The following is a 21,164-nucleotide window of genomic DNA, read 5'->3' on the forward strand; positions in this document are numbered from 1 at the left end:
TCAGCTCAGGTCATGATCTCAGGGTCCTGGGATGGAGCCCCACATCGGGCTCCCTGCTCAGTGGAGAGTCTGCTTCTCCCTCTCTCTCTGCCTGCCTCTCTGCCTATTTGTGACTGCTCTGTCAAAAAACAAAAAACAGGGGTGCCTGGGTGGCTCAGTGGGTTGGGCCTCTGCCTTCGGCTCGGGTATGGTCTCGGGGTCCTGAGACCGAAGGCAGAGGCTTAACCCACTGAGCCACCCAGGTGCCCCTAAAGGTCTGTAAATCTTAATCTATTCCTTTGTACCTTACAGATTTTTTTTTGTCTACATAATATATAAAAATAACTTTCACTTTAGAATGACTGCCATCCTCTAGAAAAGTAGCCAAGACTGTACAGAGCTCACCTCACCCATTCCTTTTAATGCTAATATCTCAACTACAGTATCTTTGTCAAAACTAAGAAACTGATGCTGGTACATTACTGTTAACTAAATTCCAGGCTTTATCTGTATTCCATCAGTTTCTCCCCTGATGTCCTCTTTCTGTTCCAGGAACAGAACCAGAAAATGACACTGCATTTATTTGTCTGAAACCCTGGGTCTCTGCTGGTCAATGACAGTTCATTCATCCCCCTCCACCCTTTTTTTAATGGCCTTGACAGTTGTGAGGAGTTCTGGTCAGGTCATTTATAGGATGCCCCTCCTGCTGACTTGTCTAATGTTTCTCCTCCCGAGGTGAGACGGAGGGGACGGGCTGGGGGAGAACCCCACCGAGCTGAGGCACCTTCTCCTTTCACCACACCAGGGTGTGCGTGCCGTCCCCATGACCGGGATGGGTCCCGCAGCCCGTGATGCTGGGCTCGCCCACCGAGCTAAGGTGGTGCCTGCCAGGTCCCCCCCACCCCAACGACTACCCGGTTCTCCAGCAGGCAGTTGGCAAATGCTGAGTGCTGCGAAGTGTGGAGGGACGACTACGGCTGAGGACAACAGCCTCTCTCCAGAAACAGTCCCCCGACACTTCCTTACATGCCGACAACTGATTCGTAAGACCCATTATGTCCTCTAGCTCTGTAATAGCAAATGGGAGGGAATTTCTCATTCTGAAGAGTTTAATACCTCTAAATACCTATTAAACTCCTCACAATGGTCAAGTGTGGAGCTATCTCCACCCCCACTGTTTGTTGTTAACATTAACAAATGTGGTTTGGGTAGGTGAAAAGTAAATTGTAGTGTGAACTATTCATATTTTGGGGGTGATTTCTTTTTTCTTTTTAAGATTTTATTTACCTGACAGAGAGATACAGCAAGAGAGGGAACACGAGCAGGGGGAGTGGGAGAGGGAAAAGAAGGCCTCCTGCTGAACAGGGAGCCCGATGTGGGGCTCGATCCCAGGTCGATCATGGGATTGTGACCTGGGATCATGACCTGAGCCAAAGGCAGACATACAAGGACTGAGTTACCCAGGTGCCACTTTGGCGTAATTTCTTGCTTAATTATTAATTATACCTTTCTGTTTTGTATTTTATTAGAGTTTGCATTTTACAAACATTCCTGAAAGGCCAAAGCGGCAATTTTTGAAGCCAAGGACCCTGAGATCATGACCTGAGCTGAAGGCAGAGGTTTAACCCACTGAGCCACCCAGGTGCCCAAACAAGAGAAATTCTAAACGTAGGCCTACACTGAAGAGAAGTAAAAACATGTGCCCACATAAACACTTGCATGTGAATGTTCACAGCAGCATTCTCTCAACCAAAAAGTGGAAACTACCCCAACGTCCATCACCTGCTGATGGATAAATGAAACATGGTCTATCATACAATCGGTATTACCAAACCAAACAAAGAAATTAAGTACTGAGATGTGCTACAACATGGATGAACCTTGAAACTATTATGCTAAGGAAAAGGCAGCCCCAAAAGCCACATATTCCATGATTCCATATAGGAGGTACTAAGAATAGTCAAACACCGAGGGCAGCCAGCCATACAGTGGTTGCCAGTGCCTAGGGGAGGAAGGAAGGGAAAGGAACAGAGTTTGGCGATGGCTACACAACTTTCAAACAGTGATTTTTATGATGTGCGAATTTTATCTCAAGTTGAAGGGGAAAAAGGAAATACTGAAATATTCCCACTGCTGCTTGTGCTGGACATGAGGAAGGAAATCAGAAAGACCAGGGGCCCCCAGGCAGTGACCCGGCAGCATGACGGGACGACAACAGCACTGTTCACTGTCAACATGAGCGTATGGCTGCACGAGAAACCTTTCTCTAAATGCGCTCTGAGAAGTGGACTTTCTCTAAATCCACCCCGAGAAGTGGACTTTGAGACGGAGAGAGAACTTGACGGGCTGCAGCCTAATCAAACATGCACGGTGTGATGTATTGCTCTGCCCCAGACAAGTTCGACATTTCTCTGAAGGACCCTGCCACTCCCGGCAACGTAACATGTCTGCGCTGCTAACTCCCCCGTCCTGCACGCGCGGGCCAGCCGTATCTTGTTCCTCAAACATCAGGGCAAAGACAGAAACGGTCTCATCTCAGTTGAAGATGATATCTGTGTTTGCTTAGCTCAAGTTCTGCACACAATTATTTGCACAAAAAACCCAAGCACAAAGTAAACTTTAAAGAAGTAAATCAGTTTTCAAAGTAACATTTCTAGGGGCACCTGGGTGGCTCAGTGGGTTAAGCCTCTGCCTCTGGCTCAGGTCATGATATTAGGGTCCTGGGATCGAGCCTCCCATCAGGCTCTCTGCTCAGGGGTGGGGGGGGCTGCTTCCCCCGCTCTCTTTCTGCCTGACTCTCTGCCTACGTGTCATCTCTGTCAAATAAATAAATAAAATCTTTAAAAAAAAAGTAACACTTTTAATGTATACAGGCCTATAAAATATTTTTAAAATATTTCCTTTCTTTCTTTTAGAGAGAGAGAGCACATGAGAAGGCGGAGGAGCAGATGGAGAGGCAGAGAAATAGAATTTCCAGCAGACTCCTCACTGAGCACAGAGCCTGACATGGGGCTTGATCCCAGGACCCTGAGATCATGACTGGAGCAAAACCAAGAGTCTGACACTCAGCTGACTGAGCCACCCAGACACCCCTGAGGATTACTTTATAACAATTAAATCCAATTTTGTCCTAAGTCAGTTATTTAACAAATTTGTTGCTTCCATTTATGAATTAAAAATTTCAAAGAAAAGATTATTTTCAAGAAAAGTAAGCTAAGCTTCACTGCCCTTGTTTTAAATAATAAAGGCTCCCTACAACATCATGTTTGAGTGAAAGGGGAAGCCAAACTGCCCTTTGCATGTTACATAACAGTGTCTCACATAATGGGAATTTATGGTAAGATTTTCAGGCATTCTTGGATAAGGCAAAAATAAAATGAGTAGGAAACTTAACAAAAGGAAAAGCTGAAGTTTCTACCTCCACACCTAGTTCACAATAGAGCTGGCCCTGGGTGGGAGAGAAGCACAGGTACGGCAGGCTAATATGATAAGCTAGCCAACCTGACAGATTGTGATAGGCTGATCTGTGTCGCCCCACTAATTCATACACAGAACTCTTTTTAAAAAATTTTTTAGATTTTGTTTATTTGACAGATAGAGAGATCACAAGTAGGCAGAGAGACAGGCAAAGGTGGGGGTCGGGGGAAGCAGGCTCCCCGCTGAGCAGAGAGCCCCATGCGGTGCTCGATCCCAGGACCCTGAGATCATGACCTGAGCCGAAGGCAGAGGCTTAACCCACTGAGCCACCCAGGCGCCCCATATGCAGAACTTTTAACCCCAGAACTTCAGAATGCAATCCTTTGGAGACTGGATCTTTAAGGAGGTATTAAGTAAAAATGAGGTCACCAGGGTGGGCTTGATTCCAATGTGTCCTCATATGAAGAAGAGACTAGAAGAGATTAAGACACAGACATGCACAGAGGGAAGACAGAGAGAAGGTGGCATCTGTAAGCCAAAGAGAGAGGCTTCAAGAAAATCGTAGCCTATCAACACTCTGACCTCAGACCGGAGAATGAACGCCTGGTGTTTAAGTCCCCGAGGCCGTAGTACCGTGCTACGGCAGCGCTAGCAAACCACTCTACAGATCTGCAGAGACACTCCCTTCTCCAAAGCACAGACACCGCCAGTGGAGCATACACTTCTGGCGCACTGATCATACTCATACAAGACAAGCTGCAGATGTGAGAATTTTCATGCAAGGATTCTCTGAAACCTGAAAATTTCTGTAAGAGTTTCTCTAGGGTAAAAAGATAAGAGAATGGCTATTCTAAGTGCTTTCCCTCTTCCTCTGAATCTTACCCACCAGAAAGTATCTCTTTGAGACCCAGCTTTGCTGTCTGTTTTATTCAGTGATTTAAGAATTTACTGAGGGAAATATGAAGCCAACAGACAAGTTCCTGCCTTCAGGAACTGTAGTCCAATGAGAGATACAAAAACTACCGTGTTCTGTTCTGATAAATACTGTGACAGCATGGCAGCGCAGGAGAGGTACACTAACACCCGCTGAGACTCAAGGAAGGGAGGAGAAGCAAAGAACGAACAGAAGTTAGCGAGCAAAGGGAGCCAGAGCTAGACAATGACAAGCGCTTACACAAAAGCCAAGGCAAATACAGTGGCCAGCATGCCGGGACCCTCTGCTGTGAGGGTCATTACCTCCTTACCTCATTCCTGATGAGGTAAAATAACATGGTATGATTTCAGGCGGGCCTGGAGACAAGGACAGCACCAACCAAAAGACTCCTGTGAGAGGGACCAGCATTCTCAATGGCCAGGGACCTTCTGGGGCAATGATACTTGCTGAAGGAGATTATTCCCTCCCAGAGAAGGCAAAAGAGGGGGAGAGGGAGGTGAAGACTTAGAAGTGGTAACAAGTCACAATGAACAAGACTGCTAAGAGGCTGGGGAAGAAGCAACAGTGAGACAATGATCAGGCTCTCAGAGCAGTCCCCCAACAAACTGTCATTACTTAACTGTCCCGCCTCCCCATGGCCAGTTTCCCGTCACTGTTATCAGTGCTATCACTGATAACTGAGGACCTACCCTCCTACCTCTGGTTTAGTAATACTCCAACATTTATCAAAGTCAAATTCCTCTCACGGTGCCCTTAAATCTTTGCTCTGGGGGTACCTGGGTGACTCAGTCATTAAGCGTCTACCTTCAGCTCGGGTCATGATCCCAGGGTTCTGGGATCGAACCCCGAATCGTGTTCCCTGGTTGGTGGGAAGCCTGCTGCTCCCCCTCCCACTCCCCCTACTTCTGTTCCCTCTCTCACTGTGTCTGTCTCTCTCTCTCTCTCTGTGTCAAATAAATAAATAAATAAAATTAAAAAAATAATCTTTGCTCTGAATTCTAAGGATAACATTAAAAGCAAAGACTTTGGAATAAAATATTTAAAAATCATATACCCAACAAGGGATTTGTGTCTAGAATATATAAAGAACTCTTACTGGGGATGTATTGTACAGCATGGTGACTTTAGTTAATAATACTGTGATGCATATTTGAAAGTTGCTAAAAAAAATAGATCTTGAAAGTTCTCGTCATAAGAAAAAATTTTTTTGTAACTGTGTAGTGATGGGTGCTAATGAGACTTACTAAAGTGATCATTTCACAATATATACAAATATCATTAGGTATGTGAAATGAATATGTTATATTTCAATTATACCTCAATTAAAAACAAAAACTCTTATAACTCAATAATAAGACAACTCAATTGGGGCACCTGGGTGGCTCAGTCAGGTAAGTGTCTGCCTTTAGCTCAGGTCACGATTCCGGGGTCCTGGGATCGAGCCCCATATATCAGGGTCCTTGCTCAGTGGGGAGCCTGCTTCTCCCCTAACTGCTGCTCTGCCTGCTTGTGTTTGCCCTCTCCCTCTCTGTGTCAAGTAAATAAATAAAATCTTTAAAAAAAAAAAAAAAAAAGACAACTCAATTAAAAAACGGGCAAAGGATCTAAATAAATACTTTTCTAAAGAAGATATGCAAATGGCCAATAAGCACGTGAAAAGACACTACATATCATTCATTAGTCACTAGGGAAATGCAAATCAGAACCACAATGAGATACAGCTCACACCCACTGCATAACTCTGAGCGCACTGACATGACTGAATCGCACACTTTCCGTGGGTGAACAGTACGGTATGTGAATTTTATCTTAATAAAGCTACTTAAAAGAAGTGTAAGCCTTCAGCGATTGTTCCTAAGTCCCCTTTAAACTCTCACATTCGGATGCTCTCAGGATCACCCCAGACTCAGCGAGTTCCAGGTGATCATTCTTGTCCTCCGGAACTCAGACCCGTCCACAGCCACCACCTCTGTTTTCCTGCCCCAGGAATCCTCCGGTACTGAAGGTCTTTGTCAAGCTAGCTCTAGCTTCTTCCCTGCTGCCTACCTTCTCTCACCGCCAGTCCCTCAGCTACCTTAGAAGCACACGGTGCCTGTGTGCTTCTCTCCTCCTGCCTTCTCATCGCCTCCCTGCTGAGTAGGGCCTATCTGCATTCCACCTCTCCTTTAGAATCCAAGCTATTCTGCGGAAATTTTTGTATTCAGTATCGTATTATTTATGCTGATCTTCTCTGCCCAGCTTTCGAATAAGAGCCAGTAGAGTCAGCCCTCGAACAACACAGAGGTTAGGAGCGCTGACCCTGTGTGCAGTCAAAAATTCACATGTAGGGGCACCTGGAAGGCTCAGTGGGTTAAAGCCTCTGCCTTCGGCTCAGGTCATGATCCCAGGGTCCTGGGATCAAGCCCCACATCGGGCTCTCTGCTTGGCGGGGAGCCTGCTTCCTCTTCTCTCTCTCTCTGCCTGCCTCTCAGCCTACTTGTGATCTCTGTCAAATAAATAAATAAAATCTTAAAAAAAAAACTTCACAAGTAACTTTTGACTTCCTGAGAACTTAACTGCTAACAGCCTACTGTTGGACTGTTAGTCTTACTGATAACATAAACAGCTGATTCACACGTATTTTTTATGTTACAGGTATTACATACTGTGTTCTTATAGTAATAGCTAACTTCTTCATTTTTTTGGTATTTGCTATGTGGTTCATTTGCAAGTTTTTTCAAATTGTTGCAAATGTCCCCAAATTTTCCAATATATTTACTGAAAAAAAAAATCCACATATAAGGGGACCTGAGCAGTTCAAATCCGTGTTATTCAAGAATCAACTGTATTTGCTCTTCACAGTTTAATAAATATTTATCAAGGGCCTACTGTTTTAACAGGTTTTATATGGAGGGGAAAGAAAATAGTGTTTCGGGATGCCTGGGTGGCTCAGTCGTTGGGCGGCTGCCTTCCACTCGTGTCATGATCCCGGCATCCTGGGATCGAGTCCCGCATTGGGCTCCTAACTCAGCAGGGAGCCTGCTTCTCCCTCTGCCTCTGCCTGCCACTCTGCCTGTGCTCACTCTCTCTGACAAATAAATAAATAAAATCTTTAAAAAAAAAAAAGAAAGAAAGAAAATAGTGTTTCTGCCTTGAAGTGTCAGAGGGGAAAAGCTGATGAACAACTCGGTACATATGAAACATGACTGCACAGTCTCAGAGGACAGAGAACTCGTGTGACGGTGGTGAGATCAAGAAAGCTCTCACAGAAGAACTCCGTCTATTTTCCCTACTTATCGCAGACGGCACTAGTAAGGGTCCAATTATACATCTTTCACAAAACGCATCTAAAATCTTATCCCCAAGTAATGTGATTTTAATTAGTCAGTTCCTCATTACCACAGATAACTAAGAACCAGAAGCAAAATCTTGCATTTCATAAATATTAAATTTTATGTACATAGTCATCCCTACAGAGCTTAGTACATACCATTTCCCCTCCACACTTCAGCTAAATGGCAACTGCCTTCTCCAGGTTCCTTGCAAAATTCTACAACATCTCGACATGTTGTCTCTGGTGTTATAGGAACTTCTGTTAGAATCTGTTCGTTGTTGCTCAAGAACACGGTCAATATCATCTGTAAGAGAAAAGATCAACAGCTACAACTCTGAGTCATCATCACAGGGATTAGTCTGTAAATCTAAAGCGATCCCCTCTATCTCCCACTCCTCCCGCGTACACCAAAATGCCTACAGGATCAGTTTTTGGAAACAGGCTAATTCTAAAATTCATGGCTGGTTCAGCTGAAACAGCAGTGACTGTTGATCTCGGGGTTGTGAGTTCAAGCCCCACACTGGGTGTAAAGACTACCTACACAAATAAGAAATAAAGTTAAAATTTTAAAAATCATGTAGAAAAATTAAAATGTAAAACAAGTCAGGAATATTCCAAAAGAAAATAACATTAGAAGGAAACTAGCATTACCAGATACAATAAAGCCTCAAAACAGTACTGCAGAAGTAAATAAATATATCAATGGAACAAATATGAAGTCCAGAAACAGGAAATGGTAAATGATGAAGGAGATACCTCAGAATTGAGGAAGGAAAAAGACTGCAATGAGTGATGTCTGAAAAACTGATATTCCCATCTGGGGAAAAAAAACTGGATTCATACTGCATATCATTTACCAGCAAAGACTCATACAAGATCAAATATTTAAATATAAATAATAAATTTATAAAAGTTCTAGAATAAAATCAGGTAAATTCCTTTTTATAACCTTAGAGTACTGAAGCTCATTCTAGCTATAGCTCAAAAACCAGGCACTATAAAAAAGATGGATATATTCAAGCAAAAAAGACAAACTGAGAGAAAAACATCCGCAGCACATATTACAAATAACAGGCTAACCTCCTTAACATACAAAAGGCCCCTAAGGGGGGCCTGGGTGGCTCAGTGGTTTGTGTTTGGCTTGGGTCAGGATCTCAGGGTCCTGGGATCCAGCACAGCCCTGAGCCCTGCCCAGCGGAAAGCCTGAATCTCCCTCTCCCTCTGTCTCTGCCTACTTGTGCTCTCTCTGTCAAATAAATAAATAAAATCTTAAAAATAAATAAAGGTTCCTAAAAATTGGTAACAAAAAGACCAAATATCCAATTTATTTTTAAAAACTGGCTGAGGAAGAGACGCCTGGCTGATTCCACCAGTGGAGCCTGTAACTCTGGATCCTGGGGTCATGAGTTCAAGCCCCACATTAGGGATAGAGTCTACTTCAAAAAAAAAAAAATAAAAAGTTTAAAAAACTGTCTGGGGATATACAACAATATATCAGAATAAAATGCAAATGGTCCTTAAACATGAAAATACAGTATCATGCATTAAAAGAAACTGTCCAGGGCGCCTGGGTGGCTCAGTGGGTTAAGCCGCTGCATTTGGCTCAGGTCATGATCTCAGGGTCCTGGGATCGAGTCCCGCATCGGGCTCTCTGCTCAGCAGGGAGCCTGCTTTCTCCCCTCTCTCTCTCTGCCTGCCTCTCTGCCTACTTGTGATCTGTGTCAAATAAATAAATAAAATCTTAAAAAAAATAAATAAATAAATAAAAATAATAAAAAAAAAATAAAAGAAACTGTCCAACATTTAAAAAAAAAGATTTCATTTATTTATTTGAGAAACAGAATGAGCAAGAGAGCACGCAGGGTAGAAGGGCAGGAGGGAGAGAGAAGCAGACTCCCTGCTGAACAGGGAGCCTGACAGAAGGCTCGATCCCAGGACCCTGGGATCATCACCTGAGCCAAAGGCAGACGCTTAATGACTGAGCCACCCAGGCGACCAAGGATTTTTTTTTTAATCTTAAAAAAAAAAATCCTACCATTTTGATCTAAGATCTAAAGCAATCATAATGGAAGGGATTTCTTTAAAACACTACTCCTAAAATACAATTTAAACCAAAGATTTTCTTTAATCAGTATTATGAAATGTTTATTCTTTGCTCAAAGTCAGAAACAAAAGCTCCATTTGTCCCCAAATCCTCCTCTCACTTAAAATTTCAGCCATCAGTTAAGTATTTTAGTTCATTGTTCAAGTAGTTATTTTCTTAGCAGTGTCCTAAATTCCTAAATCTTGAAATTAAACATCTTTAGATTGATGGTCAGATGGTACGTAACCGAAACTGGTAACAGCTTTCAACTGGTTTCCTTGCCACCAACGTCCCCTCAGTCCAGCGGCTCCGCCAGTTCACTTTCTGAATGTAAATCTAATGAAGTCATCCCCTGGCTTAAAATACTCAGGAGCTCCATAAGGCTGAACAGCAGCCTTTCCCAGAGAAGTTTTTTTCTAGTATATAAACAGGAAACAGGTTTCTTTACTGAGCACTTAGGAGCCGAATGTTCATGTGAACCTGGACTTCTTCCCCCAGAGACTCTTCTGGGGCCTGGATTTCCTTGGAAAGCCCTCGGAGAAGGCCTCCAGACTACCGGCTGAGCTCCGGCTCCCAGCAGAGCAGAACCAGTTATACAAAACTTCCTGGCCTGCCCCTACACACGCTGAGCCTTGCTCTCTGAACTCCAGTCCAAGTTCTCTCCGGCTGCTGTCCCTGCCCGAGGGCCCCACCTGCTCGCCTGCAAACTCCAATTCACCCCCCAAAATTCAGTTCACAGGCCACCGCCTGTGCAAAACCTCCCGTCACCACCTCCTCTCCCTGAGGAGACGACCTCCGTCCTCTGAGTCCCCCTCACTCTCACACCTATCTTTATCGCATCACAGCATTACAGGTCTCCCCCTGCTCACCAGGCTCCAAGCGACCAACTTCGGGACCCGTCATTTCCTCGGGGCCTAAGCAGTACCCGAGCCTGGTGGTCGACACACGAATATCCGGCTGATTGCATGAACCACACGGAATACAAAGCCCCCGCCGCACCGGATGATGGGGGCACTGCGGCAGGTAACCCACAAGCTGCCTGTTCAGGAAGCAAGCACTGCCCCTGCAGCTCCTCTTGCATATTACACGTACATTTGAATTTTACAAGCAGTTAAACAGTTACTTCTGCTCACTAACCCATAAGAGGAAATGATTGAATTGGGGGCTTCTGAATACTGAAATAGGCGGACTGGAATCTATAGAATTTGGAATAAAACAGTAATTCCTGGATCCAGTACAAACAAGTCCAGAACTGAAGGGCCTTAATGCTTTCACAGTTGCAACAAAACTGGAATGCATTTTTGCTCTTGTTTACACATATTTTATACTTCTAATGATACATTCCGTCATTTCAGAGAAAATGGTTTTCAAGATCTAATAATAGATTTTCCTAAATCATGCTTTATAAATCAAAATTTTGAATTAGTGAAACTTTTTTTTTCTTTTTTCTACTACCTTCTCTTTAAATGCTAACACCACCGCTCACCGGCAAGCGGCCAAGTTCGTGCCCTGTTTCCCTCAGCTGCTCAGAGCATGGATTCCTCACCCCCGTGCCTGCTGCAGTGGCCGGTGCTGTGTTCGCAACACCACGAGGCAGGGAATGTTGACACCATCATTTGCTTCTGGAAGACAGCAAGACCTGGGATGGGCACAGACCACGGGCGCCACGCAGCTCCGCCAGCACGCGCAGGGCCGGGCTCACTTGCTCTGAGCAGCACCGTCCCCGACGATCACGCTGTCGGAGTGAAGGATGGGGCAACGCTATTTGGGGACACTTCTGAATTACGCCGACTTTTCAGCTCACAAGTAAGATCAACATGGTGGGGTGGGGGAGGGGAGGCTGAATGGCACAGTTAGGAGTCTGGACATTCAACTGTAAAGATTTTTTTTATTTATTTATTTGTAAGAGAGAGAGAGAGTGAGAGCAAGCACAGGCAGACAGAGTGGAAGGCAGAGTCAGAGGGAGAAGCAGGCTCCCTGCGGAGCAAGGAGCCCGATGTGGGACTCGATCCCAGGACGCTGGGATCATGACCTGAGCCGAAGGCAGCTGCTTAACCAACTGAGCCACCCAGGCGTCCCTGGACATTCAACTGTAAAAGCTAATTCATCCAAAAGTCACTAAGCATTACCTCAGCTTTTAAGCTTTCTGTTATAGTCTTTAGTAAACCCTATCTTTTCTAATCTTAGCAAAATTCATTTCCTCTAATCTCCAATTATTCAATCAAAGCTAATTTCATTATAATCATGACAGATTTAGAAGCTTTCCAGATAAAAGAAGCTGGCATTGATCTGGATGGTATAGACTTCCCTAAACCATCACCTAAAATTAAACTGAAAAGGCATGTGACTGCCATTATTCTAGCAAGATTTCCTTCACTTAAGAAACTAAACGTCTTGAGGCACCTGGGTTTTGGGTGGCTCAGTCCGTTAAGCGTCTGCCTTCCGCTCAGGTCATGATCCCGGGGTCCTGGGATCCAGCCCCAGCGGGCTCCCTGCTCAGCGGGGAGTCTGCTTCTCCCTCTGCCCTTCCCCTGCTCATGATCTCTCCCTCATCTGCTCTCGCTCTCTCTCAAACAACAATAACAACTAAATATCTCCAACAAAAATATATTTTATGGATCCTAGAAGCACATTTTGTTTTGTTTACATTTTAACGTCTCTGAAACCATAACATATCTTAGAACTGATACCTGTCACAATCTGACAGGTAGTGTTATTTTTTTCTCTTAATAATAACTATAAGACAGAAAGAAGAAACGCAATAGGATTGGGAAACTAAAGAAAACAAGTACAGAGAAAAAGAAGTTAAAGCTCATCCTTCCTGAAAGATGAATATGCTGAAAAGCAGAGATTTTGGGGGTGCCTCGGTGGCTCAGTGGGTTAAGTCTCTAGGTTCGACTCAGGTCATGGTCTCAGGGTTCTGGGATCGAGCCCCACATCGGGCTCTCTGCTCAGCAGGAAGACTGCTTCCCACCCCACCCCCACCCCACCTGCCGTTCCATCCCCTTGTGACCCCTCTCTCTGTCAAATAAATAAAATATGTAAGTTAAAAAAGAGAGAGAAACCTGCCAAGGTTTTCATACTGTGCGCTGTAACACACACGGCAGGTGAGGACCGGACACCGACACCTACTGGCCCCAACCACCCTTCAGCCCAGACCACGGCCCACAGACCCTGCACGCCCTGCTTCCCCTTCTCAATCACCCACACACGTCCGCCTCCTCTTGGAAGTTTTCCCGACACCAATGTTTGCCCTTCCTGAACCAACCTGAGCGAGAGCCTCCTATTCTGCTGACAGACTGCGGCTATTTCCAGTGCCGCATTCTTACACTACATAATGGGTATTTTCTTGATTACATCCTCTACTGGAACACTGTGACTCATGGGAGTGACTTGTAACCCACTGCCAGGTTTTGAAATCAAGCTGCATGTATATTTCTTTTCTCTCTCTTTTTAAAGATTTATTTATTTATTTATTTATTTGACGGACAGAGATCACAAGTAGGCAGAGAGAGAGGGGGAAGCAGGCTTCCCGCTGAGCAGAGAGCCCAATGCCGGGCTTGATCCCAGGTCCCTGGAATCATGACCTTAGCCAAAGGCAGAGGCTTAATCTACTGAGCCACCCAGGTGCCCCTTAATATTCTTTTTAATCAAAACCCCCAGAAATATGCATAAGGCCAGTGACGGCAGGACTCGTGTGCTGGCACTCAGAGCCCGAATACAACGGGGCCTCATGGACATGCTCAGTGAATGAGGACAGGCTGGCAGGCAGGTAACTGTACAACCGTCGTGAGTAATCTGAGAGGCCACTGCATCCTTTTCAAGAACACTGGAGCTACATAAAGAAAACCAACTAATCACTAATAATAACCACAAACTTACATATCTACATACATCTACATATATCCTTTAAAATGTTTACAAACTTGGTATTTAAAGGATGATCCTGGTCTAAGGAAATCAAACAAAGCACAAAGTAGGGATGTATAAGACATTATAAAACAGGAACTATCTGCAATATACATATGTATCAAATTATCACACTGTATACAATGTTATACAACGTTACATGTCCATTATACAATGATGCAATATTCTATGTCAATTTTATCTCAGTAAAGCTGGGGGAGAAATGATCCTTAAAAACAAAAAAGGAACTATCCTATAATGGAAAAGTCAGGTAATAACCAGTGTTGAGGATGTGGAGAAACTGAAACTCTCATGCACTAGTATGGGAATATAAACTGGTATAGCCATTTTGAGAAACTGTCTGTTCAGTTTAAAATGTTAAACACAGATCTATCAGATGACCCAGCAATTCCTCTCCTAGATATCTGTCTTAAGTGAATAAAAATATATGTCCATACAAAGGCCTGTGTGGAAACGTTTGTAAGCAGCATTATTCACAATAACCAAAAAAAAGTAAATAATCCAGGGGCACCTGGGTGGCTCAGTGAGTTAAAGCCTCTGCATTGAGCTCGGGTCATGATCTCGGGATCCTGGGATCAAGCCCGGCATTGGGCTCTCTGCTCAGCAGGGACCTGCTTCCCCCTCTCTCTCTGCCTGCCTGTCTACTTGTGATCTCTGTCAAATAAATAAATAAAATCTTTAAAAAAAAGAGTACACAATCCAAATGTCCATCAGCCAATAAACGTGGTATTATCGTACAATGGAATATTATTCAGCCATAAAAAGAAACAAAGTACTGACCTAACCAGGCTGCAAAATGGAGGGACCTTAATCGCATTATGCCTTATGAAAAAAACAATGCTTACACAAAAAAATCACACATTATATGATTCCATTTATGTGAAATCTCTGTAACAGGTAAATCCACAGAGTTAGAAGCTAGGTAAAATGGAGAGATTTTAAACAGGCACAAAATTTATTTTTAGGGCGACAGAAATGTTCTAAAATTAGACTGTGGTGATGGTGGTACAACTCTGTAAATTTACTACAGATCACTGAATTGTTCATTTTTATGGTATATAAATTATGCCGCCAAATAAAGGAAAATGTCAAAACTACAAACATCCAGAAAAGGAAATGGGAAATTCTACTTATGTGATAGAAAGAAGCCTGAAATAAATGAAATTCTGTCACTGGTTCTACCACTGCTTTTGCTGTGACTGCCTGCAGAATCACCCCCTCCTGCTTCTCTGGGCCATGGCTTCTCACCAGCAGCTCAGGAGACAATACGGATAGAATATACCCTTTAGAACGTTTCTCCGAATTTGCTGGCCCTCATCCACTCAGGTAAAACCTTAGATCCCTTAGCCCACCAACCCCACCTACTTTCATATCTAGTGGAAAAGGAATGCAGAGACAACAAAGATAACAGGAGGAATAAAATGACAAGAGCTATACAACAATGCAGCTACTGTAGGTTATAAATACCTCACCCAGGAGCTTACAAGTAAGTAGCTCATAAAGGTCGCAGAAAGCACCAGCTGGAGTCAGGGTAAAGGAACATCAGAAGACCCTTTCAAGTTTTCCAGTGGGCTATGTGCCCCAGTATGAGAATCAACCTTTGCTCCCTTCTGACCCTAACACTGTTCACCAATTCACCTGTTAAGAATCTCAGAAACAGGGGCATCTGGGTGGCTCAGTGGGTTGGGCCGCTGCCTTCGGCTCAGGTCATGATCTCAGGGTCCTGGGATCGAGTCCCGCATCGGGCTCTCTGCTCAGCAGGGAGCCTGCTTCCTTCTCTCTCTCTCTCTGCCTGCCTCTCAGTGTACTTGTAATTTCTCTCTGTCAAATAAATAAATAAAATCTTAAAAAAAAAAAAAAAAAGAATCTCAGAAACATTAGGGCTATAGAGAAAACTAAGTCTAAGACCTCCCCTTGAATGTCTCATCCCACTTCCCTAAATCAGCCTCTCAAAGACTGAAAAACACATGCGAGGGGTCCCTTGCCCACTCACAAAGAGGAAGGAACAGAAAATGAAACAGACCAGGGAGGTGCCCTTGACCCCCTGCTCTCTCACCCTCCACAAGCAACACATCAGTAAAACTGTGGACCCTAATTTTAAAGTATACCCAGACTCTGACTGCTCCTTTTTGTTGCGATAGATACATCACCTCCTTCAATGTCCTCAAGTGTTTTCCTACTTTTCTCAGAATAAGATCTAAAGTCCTAAATCCTGCCTCCAAGGTCCCACATGATCTGCATCATATACACACCACTTGGATCTTACCTCTCACCACACCTCCCCCTTCACTGCCCTATTCCAGCCACAGGGGAAGAACACATTTTCACTGTTCTTCCAACAGAGGAAGCCAATTCCTGCCTCAGGGCCTTTGTACTTGCTGTTCTCTACCTAGGCCATGCTTCCCCTCAGCTACTAGCATGGCTGTATGATTCTCTTCTTTCGGGCCTCGGCTCCAATGTCACCTTATCAGAGAAGCTTTCCCTAATCAATCTAACACAACACTATTCTATCACTCAGTCCCTTTCCTATCCTGCTTTTACTCTCCTTCCTAGCACTCACCACCACCTAAACTATGTTATATATTTATGTTCCACTGGAACACAAGCTGCCTGAGAACAGAAATTTTAGTTTACTGTGGCATCACTAGTGCCTGCAGCACTGCTCAGATCACAGTAGGCACTCAATAAACTTCTCCAATTATATATAAAGTGTTTTTCAATAGGTTGAGTTATGAAGGGTAGGCACCTGCCTTCTCATCAAGGTCTCTACAGAAAGAGGCTGACAACAGTTTACCGCTCTAATCAGTGAGTTAGTAGACATCAGAGAGAAGGAAAAAAACTTTGAAAAATGCTAGTATGAAGTCAAGAGCCTATACACACACGTGATACCGCCTTGGCAGATTTCACTCAAACCTGGAGAAGCAGCGGCGGCCCTCGTTCAAGCTTCCCTCTTACCACAAGGTGGCACTGCAGAGTATCAGGGAGTGACTTCCCTGACCCTCTCAGATTTGGGAGGAGTTAGATTACCTCCAAAGAAAACAGAGGAATAGTTCAATAAGATCATGTTAAGTTCAATTTCCAAAACTGGGATTTGCATTAGTTTGGGGAAAAAAAAAAAAAAAAAACCAGAATTGGCCTTTGGAGAGCAATGAAATTTTTTTTCTAATAAATGAGAAGTATAAAACTGCAAGGATACATATTTAACTCTCTTGAGAGGACAGATACATTTGAATATCTGAGTAGCATCTATTCAAAGTTAAATGTCCAGGGGCACCTGGGTGGCTCAGTTGGTTAAGAGGTTAAGGGCCCAACAGGGCAAGGACAGTATCAGCTCTAAGCTCCTGCTGATCAGTGTAGGATTCGTTGCCCAGAATGGCGGCTGCTTTACTGACACTGTCCATGTGGACATTAGGGAAGCAGAAAAACACAGATCTTCAAACCACAGGCTGTGACCCACTAGTAGGCCATAAGATCAATTAGTGCCTCAAGGGCCATTTTTGGTTTTTAATGAAATAGAACAGAACAGTACAAAACAGTGTTAAGAGAACAAAATGACAAGCCATGGACTGGGAGAAAATATTTACAAAATACATATCTGATAACGAGCTTACATCCTAAATATACAAAGAATCCTTATAACTTGATAATAAGAAAACAAATCAATCAAAATATGGACAAAAGAGGGGCGTCTGGGTGGCTCAGTGGGTTAAGCTCAGGGTCCTGGGATCGTGTCCGGCGTCAGGCTTTCTGCTCAGCAGGGAGCCTGCTTCCCACCCACCCCCCTCTCTGCCTGCCTCTCTGTCTACTTGTGATCTCTCTGTCAAATAAATAAATTTAAAAATCTTAAAAAAAAATATATGGACAAAAGAGCCTAAAAGATCAATTAAGACATACAGATGGCAAACAAGCAGAAAAGATGCTCAACGTCACGGATCACTAGGGAACTCCACATTCAAACAATAATGGCACCATGCACCTAACTAGAAAGGCTAAGCACTAAATGCCGTGAGGAGGCAGAACAAGAGCTCACTGGTGGGAATGTGAAATGATGCAGCCACTCTGGAAGGCGGCCTGGCCGTTTCTTACGGAACTAAACATACTCTTAACATATGATTTAGCAGTGGAGCTCCCTGGTGTTTACCCAAATGAGTTTGAAACTTACATACAAAAACCTACACAGGAACGTGTATAGCAGTTTTATTCATAACAGTCCAAAATTGGAAGCCACCAGGATGTCCTTCAGTAGGTGGATGGGTAAAGGAACAGTGGTTCATCCAGATGATGGAATATTACTGAGCAATAAAAAGAAATGAGGTATCAAATCACAAAAAGAAACAGAGGACTCTTAAATCATACTGCTAAGTGAAAACCACCAGTGTGAAAAGGCTACACACTGTACAGTTCCAACTATATGACAGTTCTGGAAGAGCAGAAACTATGGAAACAGTAAAAAGATCAGTGGTTGCCAGGGGTTTTGGGGACAGGGAGGGATGAATAAGCAGAGCATAAAGGGTTTCTAAGGCAGTGAAAATACTTCATATGTTATGGTAATGGCGGAGAGATAACATTAACATTTGTCCAAATCCACACAACTATATGATACAAAGAGTGAACTGCATGTGAACTATGGTCTTTAGTTAAAAATAATTTTTCAACATGAGTTCATCAATTGTAACAAATGTAGCACATTAATGCAAGATAGTAATAGCAGGGAAAACTTGGGCGCCTGGGTGTGTCAATTGAGCCTCTGCCTTCATCTCACGTCATGATCTCAGGGTCCTGCGATCGATCGAGCCCTCGTGAGGCTCAAACGGGAGTCTGCTTCTCCCACTCCCTCTTTCCCCCCCTCAGCTTGCGTTCTGTGCACATGCACTCTTTCAAATAAATAAATGCAAACTGTAAAAAAAAACCAATACAGGAAACTGCTGGGGCTCAATTTTTCTAAAACAAAACAAAACAAAACAAAACAACAACGAAGTCTATTAGCATAAAATACAAAGTCAAACAGTACACTACACACGGTAAGGTAAGTGTGGTCCCCTAAACTTCCAACTATATATATTTACACAGAGAGATGTGTGCGTGTGTGTGTGTGTGTAAGACTGGGTCATCTTATAAGAGGTACTGTTGGGTCATGGTCAAAGGTGGGTCAGAGTTGAAGAAGATTAAAAGATACTGCTCTCAGGGCCTCCCAACACCCAACTACATGAACACTCACTGTCCTACTGCCATCACCATTTATCGGTGCTTATTATCAGGCTCTGATATGCACTTCACACATTCTCAATTCTCACACCAACTCTGCAAGACAGACACCACCCTTCATTTTACAGAATAAGGCAACGAGGTGTGCAGAGGTTAAATAACTTATCCAAGATCACTGAGCTAATTAATACCAGGGTAAGAAGTGACCCTGGTCTGACTCTCAAGTTCTGCTCTGAACCACGACTTCAAACGGCTTGCTATAAAATACAGAAGGAAAGAGCAAATGTTTTCATAAATACCCTCCTACTTATAATATATTCCCCATTATTTATTTATTTTAAGATTTTATCTATTTATTTGACAGAGAGAAAGATCACAAGTAGACAGAGAGGCAGGCAGAGAGAGAGAGAGAGAGGAGGAAGCAGGCTCCCTGCTGAGCAGAGAGCCTGATGCGGGGCTCCATCCCAGGTCCTCGGGATCATGACCTGAGCTGAAGGCAGCGGCTTAACCCACTGAGCCACCCAGGCACCCCTACTCCCCATTATTTAATATTTTCTCAATTAACTATGTTTTACCTATTGTTTGTATTTGAAACTATCTGAAATGCAATTATTATATAAGGGAACCAGAACAAAGAATCATGCATTTTTTTTCCCTAATTAATCAACTAATTGTATTGAGTATCTGGTTAAAACCATGTAAATGTTCTAACTAAATTTTCTTAAGCTTTCAGAAGTTTAAATTAGGTATACCCTAAATTTTCAGAATACAATTTCTTCCATCTCTATATTGCTTTGTAAAGTTCAAGAAAATACATTCTTATATGTATTTCTTAAAACATATCTATCTACTCCTAGGTACATATCCAACAGAATTAAAAACTGTCTTACACAAAAACTTGAACAGGAATGTTTACAGTAGCTTTATTCACAACAGCCACACAGTGTAAACAGCCCAGAATGAAGAATGATTAAGCCAATGCGATGTAGTTATAGAATGGAACATTACTCGGGCATAAAACGGTATGCAGAGAGTGCTACAACATGCATCAACTTTAGAAATATAATGCCAAGTGGGTGCAACCATATACAAAAATCACACAGATGATTTCATTTACATGAGGTGTCCAGACTAGGCAACTCTACAGAGGCATAAAGGACAACTGTGTGCTTGCCTGGGGCTGGAGGGGGGGCAGTGAGAAATGGGCAGGGACTGCTAAGGGGTACAGACTTTCTTCTTTCTGAGGCAATGAAAATGTGCTCAAATCAGGCATGATGATGGCTACCTAATTCTGTGAGTGTATTAAAACCAATGAATTGTATACTTTAAAAGGGTGAATTTTAGGGACGCCTGGGTGGCTCAGTTGGTTAAGCAGCTGCCTTCGGCTCAGGTCATGATCCCAGCGTCCTGGGATCGAGGCCCACATCGGGCTCCTTGCTCGGCAGGGAGCCTGCTTCTCCCTCTGCCTCTGCCTGCCTCTCTGTCTGCCTGTGCTCGTTCTCCCCCCCCCCGCCCCGATAAATAAATAAAATCTTTAAATAAATAAATAAATAAAAGGGTAAATTTTATTGTATGTGAATTATGTATCAGTCTAGTTGCTATTTAAGGGGGGAAAACATATCTAGCTATGCCAATTATCCAACCTATATAACCTATACAATCAGTAAAATATTTTTACCAATGGAAATAACTTTAAATAAACACATTATCTCCCTGTATGATTTTTCTTTTCTTGACTAATAAACATTTATATTTGTATAAATCTTTTCAAATCAATATCAAAAGTACTAATTCTTTTGTTAATAGGGAAAAAAAAAGCTTAAAACAAAGATATTTAGCAAAATAAGGTCTCTAAAGAACACTTTAATATAATCATGTGTATAGATGTACCACAGTCAATTCTATTCATCTCATAATATAAAATCAGAATACAGATTACGAAGGAAACACAAGTCTAATAATACTCCTATCCTTTTACAAATAACTATCCATTTTCTCTTTCAGGTTTGAGCCAGCTCTTGAATCCCACGATCCTACTTTGAATTTGCTTATAATGCTCTGAGTTACCATTCTCGAAATGTTTCTTCTCATCTTAAGAAAACTAAGCAAAAGTGAAGTGTGGAAAACAAAAGTCCCACTGCCTAGAGATTATGCCATTTACAAAGGAAAAATACTTAAATAGATGTCCCTTGGGCTCTGTGGAATCTAAATCCAGGCAGTAATGACATGAGCCATGATAAGACGTCCTAATGAGACAAGACAGACCACCGTTGTCACAGCACAGTGAGATGGTAGATAAAGTT

At 43.1% G+C, this 21,164-nt stretch overlaps 1 protein-coding gene across 8 annotated transcripts in view; it reads right to left on the reverse strand.

The window, feature by feature from the left end:
- The window catches only part of PPP1R13B (protein phosphatase 1 regulatory subunit 13B), a 98,464-nt gene that overhangs the window by 49,650 nt on the left and 27,650 nt on the right, over positions 1-21,164 (reverse strand). For 7 of the 8 annotated variants that reach the window (XR_009355925.1, XM_059183239.1, XM_059183241.1 and 4 more), the window contains one exon: positions 7,800-7,947. Coding sequence is in view for 7 of the 8 variants with exons in the window: in XM_059183239.1 (XP_059039222.1) it covers positions 7,800-7,947 (148 nt within the window). In the remaining variant the exon portion in view is untranslated. Of the gene's footprint in view, positions 1-7,799; positions 7,948-8,063; positions 8,118-21,164 lie in introns of those variants that run through there. The other variant, XM_059183242.1, reaches the window with a different exon arrangement.

This window comes from Mustela lutreola, chromosome 7, assembly GCF_030435805.1.
Source record: "Mustela lutreola isolate mMusLut2 chromosome 7, mMusLut2.pri, whole genome shotgun sequence".
NCBI classification, from domain to species: Eukaryota; Metazoa; Chordata; class Mammalia; order Carnivora; family Mustelidae; genus Mustela; species Mustela lutreola.